The following is an 18,296-nucleotide window of genomic DNA, read 5'->3' on the forward strand; positions in this document are numbered from 1 at the left end:
AAGGGGTGATTAAGTAGTTTCGGGATAGGTGTTTGTTTTACTTTTGTGATCAAAGAGCTATTTCTAGTGAAAAATCCAAATATCCTGAGGTGAAAATAACAGAATAGTTCATTTTTATATGATATTCATGGTATAAATCATGGAAGTATTAAAATGTTTATGAAAGATACTTCATGATAGGAAAAAACACTCACAATATAAAACCCTAAAGCACAGGCTGTTAACTGTGGAGGGCGCTGCCAAGTTCACACAAAAAGAGAAAAAGACAAAAGGAAAAATTTAATGTTAACATGTCTCCAAAATTTTACTATCATATATTAAATATAACTCAAGCTATCCTGGAACCTATGAGTCTATGTGGGTTTTGTTTTGTTTTCCTTGAATCCTGTCTTGACCAGATTTCAATACTAAAGTGTCAATGCCCTTGACATCAGGTCCCCTCACCTTCAGATGGTGTCTCATCATGGGCCTCTCTGGCAAGTGTTGCCCTTGGCTGTGGTTGGCAGACCCCAGGAACTCACACATACTTGGTTAGTTGTGGGAAAGACATGCCAAACATCTCCTTGTCACAGGCTTGTCTGGGTCCTGGAAATTTACCATTCATGGGCTGAATAGCTAAAACCTTGCCTTCTGCCTAAAACTTAAAAAAAAAGTAAACAAAAAGCCACCGTCTTAGATGACATATTAGGTCACAGGAATACCTTTAAGCTAGTCACATTTCCCCCTCCATTTTCTTAAACAATATTTACCAGGAAACCAACGTGCGTAACAATGTATAGCAAACTAGGGAGATGGGACAATGCCAAAGTGTCCTGTGCTCTAAGGCATGTACAGGGTGACACGGACAAGAAAGCTGACAGGGTCAGTGAGGGCTTCTTGGTGAGGAAAGGAGAAACAGAGGCCAGCCTGAGTTCATCCTCAGAGAACACATGACGTCTGCCCTCTTGCGCTGCTGAAAAGACCTCTGCAAGATGGTCCACTTGAGTGAGGTCTGATACGGAGTTTATAGGGCCCCAGGGGACTGTAAGCAGAAAGGACAGAAGTGGATAGGCCAGGCAGCCAGATGTTGGGTGGGGCACTGGGAAAGTGAGTGGAGGAGGGGCTGGGAGGACCGGAGAGCATGACGGAAACCTTGCACACTATGGGAACGTAATGCAGCCTGCGTCTCTGTACTGCCAACAGAAGGACATTCCATGAAGCAGTACAAGTGAAACGCAGGCTCTGAAATTCTACCTGTGTGACTCTCACTCCTCAGGCCCTGGATTACGGTACAAGCGTGTTCCTTACTTGCCTGTCTAAGGACAAGAAGCCACAGTTGTGTAACCGCTTAAACACGGCTTCCATTCTAGTGACTACAGAGAGAGTTTGGAAATGAACTCGGTCGACATATGCCTGTGTTGGTGGGACTTAATCTTAAGAACCTTGTGATACTTTGAGTTCATGCTAAGATGAGTATCACACAGTACTTTCAGCTAGCATTCCAAACGGAATGGATACAAAGAGAATTTTACAAGGATTCCGCTGGAGAAAAATGTACTGTTATTTTAGAGGTGATGATTAAATCCCTTTTGCTTCATTAAGAAAACCGGGTTTAAAATCAACACTCTGGCTTCGCTCACTGCTAAGTCTGAGTTTTCTCCCACAACTCTCCGTCTTTAGCACATTAAAGGAAAAAAAATCCCAAAGTACAAAGCAAACTTTTGTTATTAGCTGTGCTGGCCAAACTTTTGGAAAGTATAAATTATACCCACTCCGAGAAAAGAAAGCGAACTCCATCTCTGCAGAACACAGTTTGCCTACAAGCAGATCGGCTAGACTTTCTCTTTTTTCTCCTTGGTTTCTGTGACACAAGCAGCGTTTGTTTGCACAGTGTTCCAAAGCAGACAAGGAAACACGTGTGTGCACACGTACACAGATACACGGGGAAGACACGCCCGAAAGCTTTGACAGAGAATGTTCCCAACCAGACTGCGTTCCTTGTCCAGATGTGGCTGACTTCAGGCTCAGGAACATTAAACTAATACAAAAACAAGACCCAGCAATGCACGTGCCGGGCTCCGTGACAAGAGGCCATGAGCAATGGAGATTGTATTTCACCTATTGTCATGGTGACCAAACCAGGGTGGATCCTGGCAGAAAGAGAAAGAAATAAAACCCAGAAGACAATGAGTCCTAGGAGAAAGCCTGAGTGCAGGGAGAGCCAGGATAGGGATGGATCTGACTGAGAGTCTCTCTCTTCTCTTTTTTTTTATTATGAGTATGAGCGTTTTGCTTGCATGTGTAGCTATGCACCATATGCATGCCTGATGCCCATGAGAACCAAAAGACAGCATCAGATTCTCTAGAATTAGTGTTGCAAAAAGTTGTGAGCCACTATGGATGCTGGGAATTGAACTTGCATTCTCTGGAAGAGCAGCCAGTGCTCTTAACCACTGAATCATCATCTCTCCAGGCCTGAGAAATTTTTCTGGAGACAGGGCCCCACTGGTCTGGCCTCAAACTTGTGGGGAGACTCCTGTCTTGGTCTCCTTAGTGTTGGAACAGTAAGTGTGTGTCGCCACACCCAGTTGAGCTTAGCTCTTTTTCAACATCCCTTCATGATTTAGTAGCCTCAGTCCTTACCCAACACCAATTCAGAACTTCAAAGAGCCAAGCCAGTTCCACGGGAGCCCCAAGAAGACAGTGATGAGACAAGGTAACATAGGTTAACTCAAGCAAAATCTAGACTATTTGTATTAGATGTTAAGAGATAAAACTGTGGTATGGACAGTTTGTGGCTTGTGAATTGGGATAATGTGATAGTCCCAGGTCTTCACAACAAAGTCTCACCAGCAGTCAGAGAGCTGGGTCCTACACCTTTGGGCCATAAGAGGCCTTGTTTTGTTTCCCAGCAGCATGAAAGGAAAGCAGGGTCTCTCCTCTCTCCATAGGCTTCACGGCATTTCTCTCTGAAGTAAGAACTCTAAGAAAGGACACATTGGAAAGTACCCCACCGGTAGGAATCCTGGTCAAGTCCTCCTCCTGTGACAGTTTATGACCTTAGACAAGTTAATGACTTGGACCTCAGCCCTTTGTTTACCCAATGTCCCTAAAATATTCCCGAGCCTCATTGTGTTTTGCAGTTTGTCGATAAACTCTAATTCTTGCTTTCAAGAGAAGTGTTCTCTTGGGTTTGGGAGTCTGATCCACAGGGAACAAAATGCTGTAGGAACTCATTCCGTCCCTGTGGAATTATCAATGGCCTCAGAATCTAAGCATTTTAAGCATTTACTTGTCATTTGACAAGTGACATGCTACATCCCCCAAACACACACACACACACACACACACACACACACACACACACACACACACACACACACACAGAGAAGAGAGAGAGAGAGAGAGAGAGAGAGAGAGAGAGAGAGAGAGAGAGAGAGAGTAAATGGGTACGATGAAAGAGCAGATGACAGGTCCTGCTCTCAACCAACAGAAAGGAGCTCTCTAACTCATCAGATGCTGTCTATTTCTTTAGTAATAGAAGACAATAAGGTCTGGCCCTGTGTTAGCTACACAGAACTATGGAGAAGCCTTTCCTCTGGGATTTAGAGAGGCCTAGAGAGTTGAAGAGGTACAATAAGCTAAGCAGTTGCCCTGCTTCTGGGTTTATACGGCCAAGCTTTGCTGTGCAGGTTTGCCATGGGAAAACAAGAGAGGGCATGACATAGCAAGGAGAGGGAACCGTCAAAGGAGACCGGAACGCAGGCCTGTGACCGGACCTCAACAGGTTCTGTAGAGTGCAGTTCGAAGGATCTCTTAAGCTGTGTCTAGAAAATAAGGATTTTCAAGGCTCCTAGGAAGTTCCGGTGGCATCATGCCTTTGAAAACACCTTGCAGTTTGTAAAGGGCTCTCCATAGACAAGGCTCAAAGCTGGGGTTCATGGGCCTGCACTCTATCCTATCAGCTGCTTGTGCGTTCAAAACCTCTCAGGTTCCACTCTCACCAGACTGTCAAAGGGTTAAATGAGAAGACATTACAGCATGCTTCCCATCTTTCCTGCCACGTACAAAACAAGTGCTTAATTAACGCTGACAATTACTATTTTCTACCACAGGACTCTAAGGAGGCAAATGGCCTATAAAATGAGACACGTTGAACATATTAGCAAAAACATTCTCATGGAATCTTACATAATTCCTATTAGTCTGCTCCTTGGGCAGTGGTTTTCAGAAGAGCAGAGCAAGAGGATTCTGAAAAAAAAATATATGGTCACTTAGTCCAGTCCATCATCGTGTTTTGATTACTAGCTGCAGGGACACATGGCCGCTAGCATGACTCAAAAGTTAATGAGAGCTTCCTTAGAGTCAACAGCACTTCCTGCCCCGCCGGGAAGCTTCAGTGCAGCAGACAGGGAGTCATTCATGGCCTTCTTCTCCTGCACTTTTAGGAAATGGAGCTGGGGCTGATTGAAGCCAACAGGCCTACATTTCTGAGGGGTGCCAGGGAGATGCTACTAGGGAGTTGCTCTTTCATGGGTACAAACTCTCTGGGCAGCTCCACAGGGAGTTGGGTTTGCCCGTGATTTATCTGTTGGACAGTGGGTGGCCAAGGGGCACCACAGGGCAAACAGTCACCCCACTTGATAATTAGGGAGGGGAAAGGCAAACACAAACACACCCAGGTTGACATTCAAAACAAAGTGACTGTTTAACTAAGGCTCACTCACTATACCACCCTAATTCTCAGTTGTCTGAGACCTGTGAGGAGGAAGCCATTAGTCAATGGCAGAGCTGCTGCCCCTGCTTCCTCAGTGGTGATGGGCAACAAAAGCACAAGACAGGTTCAAACCTAAAGGTCCAAGAATGGAGCCCAGCTGTGTGCTTTATGGAAGAGTTGATTTCCCTAAGTCTCTCAAGGGCTACAGCCCTCTTGCTCTGGTAAAAGGGCCTGTCTTATTGTCCTCATCCATAAAGGTCTTGCCTCTCCGGGCTTTTATTCCTGTGTTCATTCCCACAAGCACATATTTAAGTAGTTATTCAATTAACAGCCATCATCCTTATAGATGACCTATTGACCATCAATGAGTGAAATCCAGCATGACCAGTCAGTCTATCATAATGGAAGAAACATCGCTGGCTTTAGATTGCCTTCAATTCCTAGGAGAGGAATGGCATTACTCCAAACTCTGTTTTCTAAAGAATACGTATATATTCTGCTTTCCTCTCAAGGGAAAAGCATGATGGGCGTTGTTGAGATACATTTCCAAAAAAAATTAAATATGGCTGGCTCTTCCTTAAAATCACACCACTTAGCTTAAAATTTCTGTGGTTTTATGCTCTCCTTCTCGGCTTCCTCCTTATTCTCTACCAGCCCCATCTCACACGTCTCCTTAGTAATCTTGGTTCCTTGCGTGGTTCAAACTGCACTTCAGATAGCCTAGTTACATTCCGTTCTCATTCATGGGCCTTTTACAGTTCAAAGAACCTTCAAAGTTCAGAGATTCTCTCTGAAGAATGTCCAGTCAATCAAGTGAGGGAGATGTGTGGGTGTGTGTGGGTGTGTGTGTGTGTGTGTGTAAGTTGTGAAAATTGGCAACAAAATGTGTTGGGTGAAGAGGCAGCAGGGTTGGGTCCCTGAGAGAGTCCACTAAGCTCTTGATAAATGGAGGGGGACACCCGAATCTATCTTGTTGATTCAGAGGTCCAAACTTTACCTTGCCCCACTATCTATGTATAAATGTACATTAAAGTAATTTCATTTAATATGGTAGCTACTGACACCTGGTAGCTTGCCATATTTGTATCCTAAAGGTCAATGTTGTAATCAAAAGCTTTGTCGTTAGGCTGTGATATTTAGATGCTACACATGAAGCTCTGGTTCAATTCCAAGTATGGCATAAGTCAGGGAGGATGGCACACTTCTATAAACCCAGCCTTCAGACCGATGGAGACAGGAAGTTTCAAAGCTAAATGATATCTAGCGAGGCTACATAGTAAGGTTGAGGCCAGTTAGGCTATATGAGACTCTGTGTCAAACTAACCAAAACAAAAATATCTTTGTCATCAGACCTGTCATTAGCAAGAACCAGTTTTTGCTAAATAATGTGTCGTTAAGATGGTTTTTAAACCTCTTTTCCCATCCTATCAAATAGGGGCAATATGTTCTGTCATGTGTTTTCTGGGGACAGAGTCAAATGCAGCCATGTATAACTTTTTTCCTAGGAGCAGTAGTCTCCAGCCTTCACTGACCCTGTGTGAACTGAAGGGACAAGGGACAGAGCAGCCGGGGCCTTTGAGAGCAGCTGGCCCTGTGCCATCACTCATTCTAACTGGCTTCTACACCGTGGTAGTCACCTACTTTACAGTAAGATGCAAGACAGGGGCATAGACAAATTCCCACAGTCCACTCAGCTTCCGGACTTGCTACAGATTCCTTTACACATCCCATCCAAAGCTAGATAGAGTTTGCCTAATTCCCACAAAAGGAGATCTAATCTCACACACTTGGGACGTTGAGTCAAGAGAATTAAAAGTTTGAGGCCAGCCTGGGCTACCTGATAAGTTCAAGTGAGGCTGAGTAACTTAAATAAGCCCCTTCCTTAAAATAAAAATAAAAGAAGCCCTGGAGATGTAGTCCATAGGCTAACTCTAGGAAAGGAAGGAAGATAAAGACGTCGGGAAGGAGAGGAGCCATTGGTCCTAACTGAGAGCACCACACTCATGTACTCCTCCTTAGTTCCATGCTGTAGACGAGAATGGTGCCTTCCCATGATACCTTGCATTTGCCTTTCCTCCTCTGTCCCCCTTCTCTCCCTTCTCTCCCCAACCCCCTGCTTTCCCATTTTCTCTCTCCTCATGCTCACCCCAATCCTACCCCAGTTCTTTCCCATTCTCCTTTTTAAATGTTAAAATATCTAACAAGTACCTAGTGACTTGCTTTTCCAACTAAGACACCCAGAAACTGAGAATCTGTGGAAAGGTCTTGTAATTTAAGATAATTAGAAAGAAGGAAGGGTTCCAGTGACTTCGGTTCATTCATGATCCCCAAATGAAAGCCTATATGCATGTATGCACTTGTAAAACTGTGACACCCACTCGCCACCAGCTTAAGAACCTGTTCAGCTTTTAACCAGCGCTATGGTGAACGTAGGTACAATAAATCAAAGATGAGCACACATACTTTTTAGTTAAGCTCCCCCAAATTAGTACAATTTGAGTTTGGTAAGAGCCGCAGCTTTTTGCTTGTTTGTTTTCGTTTTTTTGTCACCAGAGAATGGATGATGTCCAGCGAGGGAAACAGATGGACTCTAATGGGCAGTTCCTAGTCAGTGAGCCTCTAGCAATGTTGTACATTAAAATAAACCCTGTCCTGTGATTTTGTCCACCTCCAGGTGCAGGATGACAGCTTTTGTCAGGAGCCAACGGGGAATGTGAAACGCAGGCTCTGACACAGCATCCTCGGGAGAGTCAGGCAGTGGTGAGGTGAGGCCAACTCCCTCTCAGTAGCTGTTTGCTAGTGTGTTCTGAGAACACACCCTGCCGAGGACATTCATCACAGAAGCCCCTGTGTGACCTTAGGAAAAGCCCTTGAAAACAGTGAGATGAGAGTCTCCACTGAAATCTGGAATCCATTCCAGTCTCGCACAGGAAGAAAAATAGGCGCAGAACAACAGAGCCTGTAGTTCAGAGAAACCTGGGGAGGCTCTGGCTGACACGAAAATCGTGGAAGACTTCCCCCCTTTAATGCTCCGGATTTCATAGAATCTTTTCATCTGTGAAGCCCAAACGCTGCTAGAGAACGCTGTATGGTTAAAGGCGGCAATAGTGGAGCAAGCAGTTGGCACAACGAGCAGAGGAGGAGTAGAAATGCTGATCACCCCAATCAAGACCACTTGACACTTTTCCAGGCTGCTACACGAAAGCTATTCTTCCAAACATCAGCAGGCAACACTGCTGTTTGCCCCTCTGGAATAGTGTATTGGTCAGCTGGGAGCAGAGAGAAAAGCTGTCTTCTCAGGCACAGCTTCCGAGATCAAGTTTGTGGGTCCAGACATCACCAGCCTGGAAGCATTTATTCACTTAGAGCATGAATCAGCAGAGTGGCGCTTACTCTGTGCCTTTAACTCAGCAAACATTTGTGGGGTAACACTATTTTTACAAGGACAGGCCAGTTCCCTTTTGTTCCCAGCTGACATTACTCAGAGCTAATTTGCCATATCATGTGATCCAGTTCATGCATGTAAATAATTATAAGCCTGTACCACCTGCGGAATCATTTTCCTTCTTTGGCAGCAAGAAGAGAGGTGGCATTTTCTTTCTCTTTCTTTTTCTTTTCTTGTTATTTTTTTTTAAAAGTTGAATCGTGATTTTAAGACCCCGTAATAATCAATTGTCAGGGATGCACGGCTTGAAATCATAGTTTTACATTCCGTCTCTAGTTTGTCTGAAAGAAGGACACAGATTTCGTAGCAAGGAAGAAGACTGAGGGCTCCTTTAGCTGGGAACAGAAGGCGTCAGACCCAGGCCCAACACTTTTACTCATGCACATACGGATGGTTTAATTTTGTTTCTTCTTAAGCACCTTTATAGCCCATTTTTATTTTCCTTCAAAAAGGAGGGGGGTGGTAAATGGCACTACTCCGGTCTCCAAAACAGATGCCAATTTGAACTTTATTTTGCCAGCAAGTATTTGGTTTGGCTCTGTGGCAGTTGAGTTGAAAAATATTTGCCAATTCCAAAAAGACTTAGCAAGCTTTGCTGTGGACTCCGTGCCATCTGGCACATCGCAGTGCCTGTGGCAGAGCAGAGAGAGCTCCCTCGGCCACAGTTTTCATTTGCCTGGGGTTGCTAGCACTGGGGGTTCAGTTGATTCCTGGGGTCAAGAAATTACAGGTCAAATAGGTGATGTTCCCAACATCAGTGACAAAGCAGGCTGTGTCTGGGGGTGTGTCATGTATCAGGACAGATTCCACGCCTGTGTAGCATGATAGAAAACTCCCAGAATGCTCCACAGCATCCCCACAACGATTGTCACGCACAGCCCAGGCTGCCCATCAGCATTCTAGATGCACGCCCACGGCTAGAAAGCACAGCCCTTATCTGATACAAACAAGCGAACAAGAAAGAAAGAGAAAAGAAATGCTGCAATGCGTTTCCAGTCGTCTGCTGTGAACTATGGTGCTGGAATTTAACTATATTAGAAATGAATGTGCTACTCCCTGTAACTCTGGTAAACAGTCTCAGAAAATCCACTTTATATTGGCAAGACAGACAAGAGCCTGCTTTCTGAACACCTGGCAGAATATAGACACATAGCTCTCTCGTGGAGTATTGGAAGACTGGTCTCCCTGCCCCTAAACATCATAGGTTAAAGGTCACTCACTGATGGATGTCAACTGTTGTCATGCCTTTCAAGTACAGATGGCTAGAAACAAGACTCCCAACCTTTCAAATAGTGTCACACCTAAGAACTATGTCTAATAATAATAATAATAATAATAATAATAATAGTAATAGTAATAGTAATAATAATAATACAGTATTCCTATAACTGCGCATTAGGGATTAAATGTGTCTTAATGACATTGGGCAGGTAGAGTGGCATCAAAGATGTAACTAGAATATAGAGGAGTTCCATAGTATTTTGTTTTTTCCACACAGTGGACAAATAAACACAGAGTTGGGCATTTCTCCAAATTTCTCTTCCTTAACATCACACGCCAATCACATACTTGGGACCCGATTATCTGATGCAGAAAACCTGTAACAAATACATGGAAGATGAAGCCAATCTCTCACCCACCTTTCCAGAGAAATAGCTATTCACCAAAACCAAGACGAACACGCTCTTAACTGAGGTTTGGAATCAGAACAGAACTCAATGTTACTACAGCACACGATGTAAGGAAAGGACGGCTGAAGCTCTCGCTTACCATTTTGGCTTCTGAATGCATTGGCTGAACCTGGGGAGAAGCACAGGGGTTGCTAAGGTTTGGACCTTGCATGCCCATGATGCTGGAGTTCACTGACATCTGCCTCTCCATCTAAGAAAGAGGAAAGTAACACAATTAGAAGGAGGAGGGCAGTGGAGGGTACAGACAAGGTTGTACCTTGCTTTGCTTCAGGTCTGGGGAGGTCATGAAGCATTTCACTGAACAGCCGAGAAGACACAAGCTTGGTGTAGGGAATAATGCACTCTTGAATATTGAACGTGAGCACAGCAAAGATTCTCCCAGTTCTGTGCACTCTGTAGAAGATTCACGATGCCAAGAAGGATCGCCTGGCCTGGCAGAAATCGCCAAAGAAAACCACCAAACGTTTCTGCTTTGCTACACACTTTAAACCACCACTAATCATATTTATTTTTTGTTGCTATAAAGAATGATAGGCATAGATGTTAAAAGATTATATAATATACCAAACGGTTACCTTAGAATGCCTTTAGCATTAGTTTATCTGAAATTTTATATAGTAAATATGAATCATTTGGCAATAAAAAAATAAATTTAATTTTAAAGCATTTCTGTCCCCTGTAATGCTTCTTTGCTGGCACAGTGCATTAACACGATCAGAATGACCCAGGGCATGGTGGCACACCGTCATCACTACCCCTGCTCAATACACACAGAGCAGCTGCCCCTAGCCTTTCTCTTGCTCTTAAGCGGGCCAAGCTTCCACACAGCTGTAGTGTCAGGACCCCACAGCAGGCTTAGGCTTCTGCAAGAGATAGAGAAGCTGGGGTGGGGACTGCACATCGCAGGTGAACAGTTTCACTTACAGGCCCCCTTGCCAGCCTACCCCATTGTTTAGAATTAACAGCAGGACCAGACCTGAACAGCCGTCTGCATCCTCGGGGTGTTGACAACACTATCTGACATGCTATGGAATAAAGGTCTTTCAATTTTAGAACTTTGGGGCATTGGAACCTTAATTAACATGTGCATGAGATATCGAAGGGATGGAATCTATGTCTAAACATGAAACCCATTAATATTTCAGGTACTGGTTATATGAAAAAACCTGTAGTTACTATATTACATTGTAGTACTCCTGACCTCAAAAAGTTTCAGATTTTGAATTGACAGATTAATCAACTTGCATAGCAAAATTTCTGTGTCAGTGCAGAAAGAATGCATGTGATATTTTTTGTTAAGGAGAAAATTAATATTTTTCAAAAAAAAAACCCAAACTTTCTGTTGGAGGCCACTTTATGCTTCGGTGTATTTCTACCAAAGGGTAGAAATGTGGTTAGAAATTTAGAGGTATCCCACACCCTGTGTGGTTTTGGAAGGCAGAGTTTCTTATGGATGAAAGTTCAAAGTGGAGCGTGGAAACTTCCCCAAGGGGCAAGCTTGAGAGAGATCTCGAGTTAAATCGTCGTGGAAAGGTCGCTTAGGTCTCTGGGGTTCAGTAATGGTGATCTCTTCTGTATTGACCCCTGGCCCAAGCATCTGATTATTAGACTGCTCTCTGCAGTCCAGTGGTACCAGCTAAAAGCTTTCTTCTGAGGTGGGTGTCTAGCTTTCTCTCAACCTGGATCAGCGGACCTGTTATCCCGCAGGGGTCTGGGAAAGGTGTCAAGAGAAGGTAATGAAGGCCAATTTCCCCAGGCCTTGATAATTCAGCAAAATAAATCATCCACTCCCATGTGCTCTAACTCTCCAGGAGGCAAACGTACTCTATTTTTAAATCATTTGAGTTGTGATAAAATATACTTAACATAAAATTTACCATTTAACCCATTTTAAGTGCTCTTGAGTATCATTAAGAACATTTGCAGGCTGTAATTAAGTTGTGAAGAATTCAAGAAATGTGCCTTACTTAGAACTTTCACCCCGAGACTGAGCGATAAGGGGAATGGAGAAGCATTAGGCCTTTTATTCCAGTGAGGATTCTCATAGAAAGGGGAATTAAAACCCAGGCGAGTTTGCCTTCCAGTGTCTAGAAGGATGGACTATTCCAGCTACACAGGGGTGGGAGCGGCCTGCTTGTGGCTGCCTGGTGAGGAGTCAGCAGTTCAGTTCATCTTTTTAAGTAGTTATGAGTGTTTCTACTCCATTACACAAAATACACGTTCTGAACGGGCTGCTTTCTGTATCTGTTAAAGAGAAAGTCTGTCAGGTAGACTATGAGCTAGCATCATTTCCAAACGAGCATCTTGGGCTTTGCTGTGCCAGCATCCTGCCTGCACTGTAACCCAAACTTTAAAGTGCTGATGGGAAGGAGAATGGTCTTGCTGAGTGCCCAGCAGTGGTTTCCCACTATGAGTAAATGATTTGAGCAAGGGTTAGGGTGTAGCTCAGTGGCAGAACACTCACAAAACATGAGGAGGCCCTGGCTCCCATCTCCAAGTGCACAAAAACACCCACATTAAGGGTTCCCTTCTCCTCTCACACTCGAGAGCAAGAGCTTACTAATCTTTTCTAATGAGAAATGGGTGTGCATTTGAAATGGTGTGCATACGAAAGCATTTGACTTCTTGAGATGATAGGAAATCACTACTCAGAAAGTCCTTGAAGGCTACACTTGCCTTCTCTGTACCCTTAGTGTCTAATGGTTAGAATGAATGATGGATGGATGGATGGATAGATGGATGGATCAATGGACTGATGGATGGATGGATGGATGGATGGATGAATGGATGGATGGATGGATAAATGGATGGATAAGGCAACATGAATCATGAAACAGTTAATCAATCTCATCTTCACCAAAAGACAATCTCAACTTTGATGCCCAGGGTCTCAAGATTTCCCAGGGTCCCACTCTCAGGGAGGAAGCAGTCCTTGACTGACTGTCTGGAAGACAATGTCACAGTAGCACAGGAGTTGGTAACAGGACTGAGGAAGGTGAACCTAGATTTCTAGGGCCTGAGGATCCTAAGAATAATTTCTTTGAGATTTGATTTTAGCTTTTATGAGCAGCTTTACATCCCTGAAGCTCAGTACCATTGATATTTTAAGTCAAATAATTCTATGTCGAGTGACCTGTATACTGTGAGGTATTTAACAGCATCCTTAGCTCCTAACATTAAACACCACACTTCCTATTCCACCCATCCTATGGCAGCCAACAGATATTATCTACTATTCCCTGAGGGGCAAAAATCACCGTCCTTCCCTCACTGAGACTGTCTGCTCTGAGATGACACTGCTGTCATGAGTGCTGTGCCCTGCTCTGGATGATGGTTTGGGAACTTCTGCAGGGGCCACGTTTCTGACTTTTTGTCTATACTGGGTCCTCATTCACCTAAATCTTTTGCTTTCAGGATAGAAATCTTTTAAGACAGAAACTTTCTCAGTGGGTTAAGCTGTATGCTAAGATAAAGTAGAAAATGTACTAATTTTTGGGGGGGTTTCCAACTCCCACCTCATTCCTAGAAATGACAGCTTAACTATAGAAATAAAAGACCCTTGGAAAGAATGTTATTTTGGGCAAGTAGGGCATAAAAGCTGAGCGAAGACTGCTTGTGGTCGAAATCTCCATGCAATTAATTGAAATGAACAAAACCAGGGATTTATGGGTTAATAGTGCCATCCTCGTCTGTCAGCCAGTCTAGTGAGAACAAGGAGACCCTTCGTCCATCCTCTAGCTCAAGTTTGCAAGATGCCTCCAGCCTGGATCAGTGAGCATGTGTAGTGGGCAGGTCCATTTGTCTAAACTGAGTCCACAAGATCTACATTTCTTCAGCCTACTTCACAGATAACTGGGCCAATCGCTCACTAGAGAATCATCTGAGCTCCTTGGTGTGAGGTGAGGTGTGGGTTCCACTCACAACCTTCACCCATCCTTGTGTCACATCAGACATCAAGTCTTCACAAGTGTTTACCCTCTGACCTCTCATCTGTCAGTGAGCTTTTCAGATATTACAGGACTGAATCCCCACGGGATTACCATGAGAACAAAGAGGAGCAACCAGGTTGGCAAACCTGTAAGATGCTAAAATGTTCATGTTTCTAGATGTATTTAATGTATATAAGTACACTGTAGCTGTCTTCAGACACACCAGAAGAGGGCATCAGATCGCATTACAGATGGTTGCGAGCCACCATGTGGTTGCTGGGAATTGAACTCAGGACCTCTGGAAGAGCAGTCAGCACTCTTAACCACTGAGCCATCTCTCCAGCCCTAAAATGTTCATGCACAGTGTGTTGTGGAGAGTTGCTAACTGGGTTGTCCTACAGCTTCTAGGGCTTTCAAAAGTCCCCACAATCCCATCCTTCAGAACAGGATGCCAGGAACAATTAGGAAAGGGAGAATGCCCTAAAGAAGGAGAGCAAGACCTCTGCTGCACTCCAGCTCCCCACGTTGTCAGAGGGGAGCAACGTGTATAATATGCTAATCAAAAAATCATTAAGTCAGGAGTCTGACTACTTGGGTTTAGATCCTGGCTCTATCATCTACCAGATATACATCCTTAGCCAGGAAAAGGAGTCCTACGAGGCCCCATTTTTTTCATCTCTGATGTCAGTATACAGTATTACCTCAGTGATTTGCAGTGAATGAAGGAGAATGTGCTTATATCATTTTGTAGTTGAGAGAGCAGACTGTGGAGCCAGGATTACTGAGTTCAAATTCCAGTTGCTCTGCTTCTGGGATGAGCAAGTCACTGGCCTAACTTTCTTCTCTCAAAAGATGGGGACCGTAGTAGACCTCCCTGGAGCACTGTTCGCTGTGCTGACCATGTGCTTGCAAACTGGCCAGCGTATAGCGATCACTCAGTAAGGGCTGCCATTTATAGAACACGATGTGCATACATCCAGACTCCCAACTACTATTTGTAATCACTGTAATTAATGCCCTGGGTTGTGCCTAGAATCATCACTGTCCATTTGATGGCCTGTATACAATTCAAGATGGGGGACAGGGAACTGCAGTCATTCATTAATCTCTCTGGAATTAGCACTAGAACACCAGTCCCTGCTTTGAGGCCAAAATCTGTGACTGCTCAAGTCCTTCATACTAGCCAGTGCAGTATTTGCATATATTTGCATATCTCTCCCATTGATTCTGTATCATCTTTATCTTACCTAATACAATAATATTGCTCTGTAAAAACTTGTTAAACCGCATTGTTTTGAAATAATAACAAGGATAAAGTCTGCACATGTTGAGAAAATATGTGTTTGGGTTTTTTTTTTTAAACAATATTTTCAGTCCCTGGTTGGCTAAATTGTGGGTGGGGCATCATAGACAGAGCACTAACTATAGCTATAAAACAATATCTTCCTGAACAAATGCCATTCTGTAGATGTGGCAGGTCATTTGCCACCAACAGGTGGAATAGTCCCTGCCCCACAGCAAGGCCCCAAAAGACAGGAAAATGCCTCAGGTTAGCTCCCCGCCCCCCAGTACGCTATGCAACCTGGCCCACAGCTCAAATGCACTCAGAGAGAGCTGCCTTCTTCCCAGGCAGCTCAGATCTCAGCTCCTACTTTCCTCCCTGGGACTTCAGTCCTAGTGGGAAATCACTTCAAGCTCTCCCCTCCCCGACAAAATGCTTACAGGCATCAAGACTGCAGAAGATCCTGGCATGGTGGGGTTGGGCAGGGTTCCAGGCATGGAGGCTGGCATGGGCTGTCTCTGTCTGTTGTGGAGATGAAGCAGAGATGATAGAGAGCCTGGGACAGGCCTGGGGACAAAGAGAAAAGAAACACATCATTCCTGATGGCCTAGGTCTGTTACCCAGCTTCCAAAACCAATGGGGACACCAACATCACAGGCCACCAGATCGGATCCTCTGATGTGAGAGCCACATAATTGAGGATATTAGGGAAATAATAACAAATAAAATACATGCCTGGCTTCCTTTGCTGCTTCCTCATTAATACATCAAATTCTACTTCATTTCCTGACCTGTTATCTAACTGATATTCAGTGGAAACCTGCTGGGGTGTCTCCAATAGCTTCTGCTTCTAAGGAAGAAAGTCTGCAGTGGAAATGTCCAGTTTACTCCAGTCTCAGTCTCCAGAGAGAGGGTCTTAGTGTTGAGCATCTAGGTACACTGGTATGTTAGCCCACACCTTTGCCCTGAAGCCGGCCTGGCTTTACTCTGGGTCCATGGTCATTCTACAGTTACAGAGTAAACTCCATTCACGTTCTCCTGGCAGAAATACATTTTGACATTTTTCTTTGTAGTTCTACTATGAGTGGAAAAACACAAAGTCAGGACACAAACAAATGCAGCTGGGCCATGGGGCTTGGCACTGAGCTCAGCATTTCGTAGGGTAAGTCCAGAGTTCACCCCCTATTAGCAATCTCCCATTTCATAATAATGTGAGGTGTTAGGCTGTTTGACAGAAATTGATTTGGGTCTGATCTGCAGGATTTGAGTGAGCATTTCCCAAGGGAATGCATAGTTTGAAATTTTACTTCAACTTGCCAGGAAAAAAAAAATTAAGGGCCTGAAATTGACTTAATGAGCCAAGAATTGTGGAGTTGAGGGAAATGGGAATTATTTGTGTTTATTAAAAATGGCAAACAAGTAACTTTGTGGATGGATTCTCAACCTCCTTGTGCTTCTCCTCTATGTAGTTGGATAAACGTTAAACCACAAAATTAAAGTAAATGGCAGACAGACAAACAAATGACAAAATCCCTGGGTCCTCTATATTCAACAGCCTAAACCCGTAGGTTCCACTTCCCGACTCAGTGAAATTTCTAAAGATAATGAAACATGTGACCTCTTGTGCCAAAAGCTGGGTAAGACTACAGCTAGAGGGGTTCCGTGTAGGCCACCGCCTTCCTTCAACACGGAATACCCTGGCCTGTCCACAGCCTCATGACAGCACAAGGCTCTGGCTAGAGTTTAGGCAGAGCATCACAACCGAGTTAGAACTTCAGCCTAGCAGCATAGCCCAGTCCAGAGCACCATGGGTCTGTCTAGAACCCCAGCAGAGCACCACAGCACAGTCCAGAGCACTGGACAGCATCGTGGTACATTAGAGCCCCAACAGAGCACCCAGACCAGAATCCCACTGCAACGTCGAGGTACTGTGTGGAGCTGTCAGAGTCAGAACAGGCCAGTTCAGAGTCATAGCAGTGGAAGGAACTATTCCGCCATAAAGTTCTGATGACTCAAAGAGAATTGGGGGCTGAGGTGGGCCAAGAATGGCAGCATACTCTTCTTTCACAATACTGATGAAATTCCAAAGAAGTTTATGTTTTCCCCAGTTTTTGCCCAAGAGCTTTCTTTGCAAATAGAGCTATCTTATCACAGCTACAGACATCCTGGAAGCATTAGTCACCAATTGGTCAAGATTGATGTGCTCAGGAAGGTGCATGTATGCATAAAAGAATACAAAACATGTCACAGAGATTGGGTGGACATAAAGGCCTGCACTCATAGTGTATGTGTGAATAAAATAAGTAGGCTAGCCTAGGAAGTTTACAACAATGGGGTGAGTCATTGCAAATGAACCAATAAGACGGTTTCTTGACGTGTGCCCTGGGAACCTTTGCAGAAAGAACTGACCACTGGGACTGGATTGGAGGGGAAGGTCCTTGGGCTTGCACAGTTCCATCAGGCACTGGGGGCCAGCTGACCCAAAACGCCATAGGACAGTGGTTCTCAACCTGTGGATCACAACCCCTTTGGGGGTTAAACAACTCTTTCATGGGGGTCTCTTAAGATTATATTTACATTATAATTCACAACAATAGCAAAATTACAGTTGTGAAGTAGCAGCAAAAATAATGTTGTGGTTGGGGGGTCACCACAACAATTTAATGCAGTTTGAAGATTGAGAACCACTGCTGTAGGAGGCTGTGACTTTACTATGTCTCAAAGTCTCTTTCGAGGTGGTTTACACAATCTGAGAAACATAGAATGGGACTCAGTTAACAAACAACACTTGTTTAGAGCCCCGCCCCCATGTTGGCATGTGCCTGGGAACTTTGCTGAAAAGAGTTGTATGTAGAACAGTTATTGAGGGGTGGAGAGGTTCTCAATGGCTGAGAGCATCCGCTGTTCTTACAGGGGAGCCTGGTTTAATTCCCAGTGCTCACACGGCCGCTCACATCCATCTGCAGTCCAGGCCCAGGGCATCTGATGCCCTCTATTGGTTTCCTTGGGCCGCAGGTACAAGTGTGGTGCCCATATATACATGAAGGCAAAACATTCTTACACATAAAGTTAAAAACATTGAAAAACAATTCATTAATAGCTCCCTCATGCTAAAGTTCATTATCTGAATTATAGTTTCATAAGTGGCAACATTCACTGAGAACAGCTCTCCTCAGAACTACTCAGCCAGCTATCCCCATCCAAATAGATGTCCATGCAAACACGTCTATATATGTGTGACATCATCTTTTGC

General features: G+C 44.3%; 1 protein-coding gene across 1 annotated transcript in view; it reads right to left on the reverse strand.

The window, feature by feature from the left end:
• The window catches only part of Creb5 (cAMP responsive element binding protein 5), a 310,678-nt gene that overhangs the window by 76,523 nt on the left and 215,859 nt on the right, over positions 1-18,296 (reverse strand). The window contains exons 5-6 of the mRNA XM_032906469.1: positions 15,484-15,610; positions 9,912-10,022 (exon numbers count right to left, since the gene is read on the reverse strand). Of these exons, the coding sequence (XP_032762360.1) occupies positions 9,912-10,022; positions 15,484-15,610 (238 nt within the window). The remainder of the gene's footprint in view (positions 1-9,911; positions 10,023-15,483; positions 15,611-18,296) is intronic.

Source organism: Rattus rattus, chromosome 6 (assembly GCF_011064425.1).
Source record: "Rattus rattus isolate New Zealand chromosome 6, Rrattus_CSIRO_v1, whole genome shotgun sequence".
In the NCBI taxonomy this organism is placed as follows: Eukaryota; Metazoa; Chordata; class Mammalia; order Rodentia; family Muridae; genus Rattus; species Rattus rattus.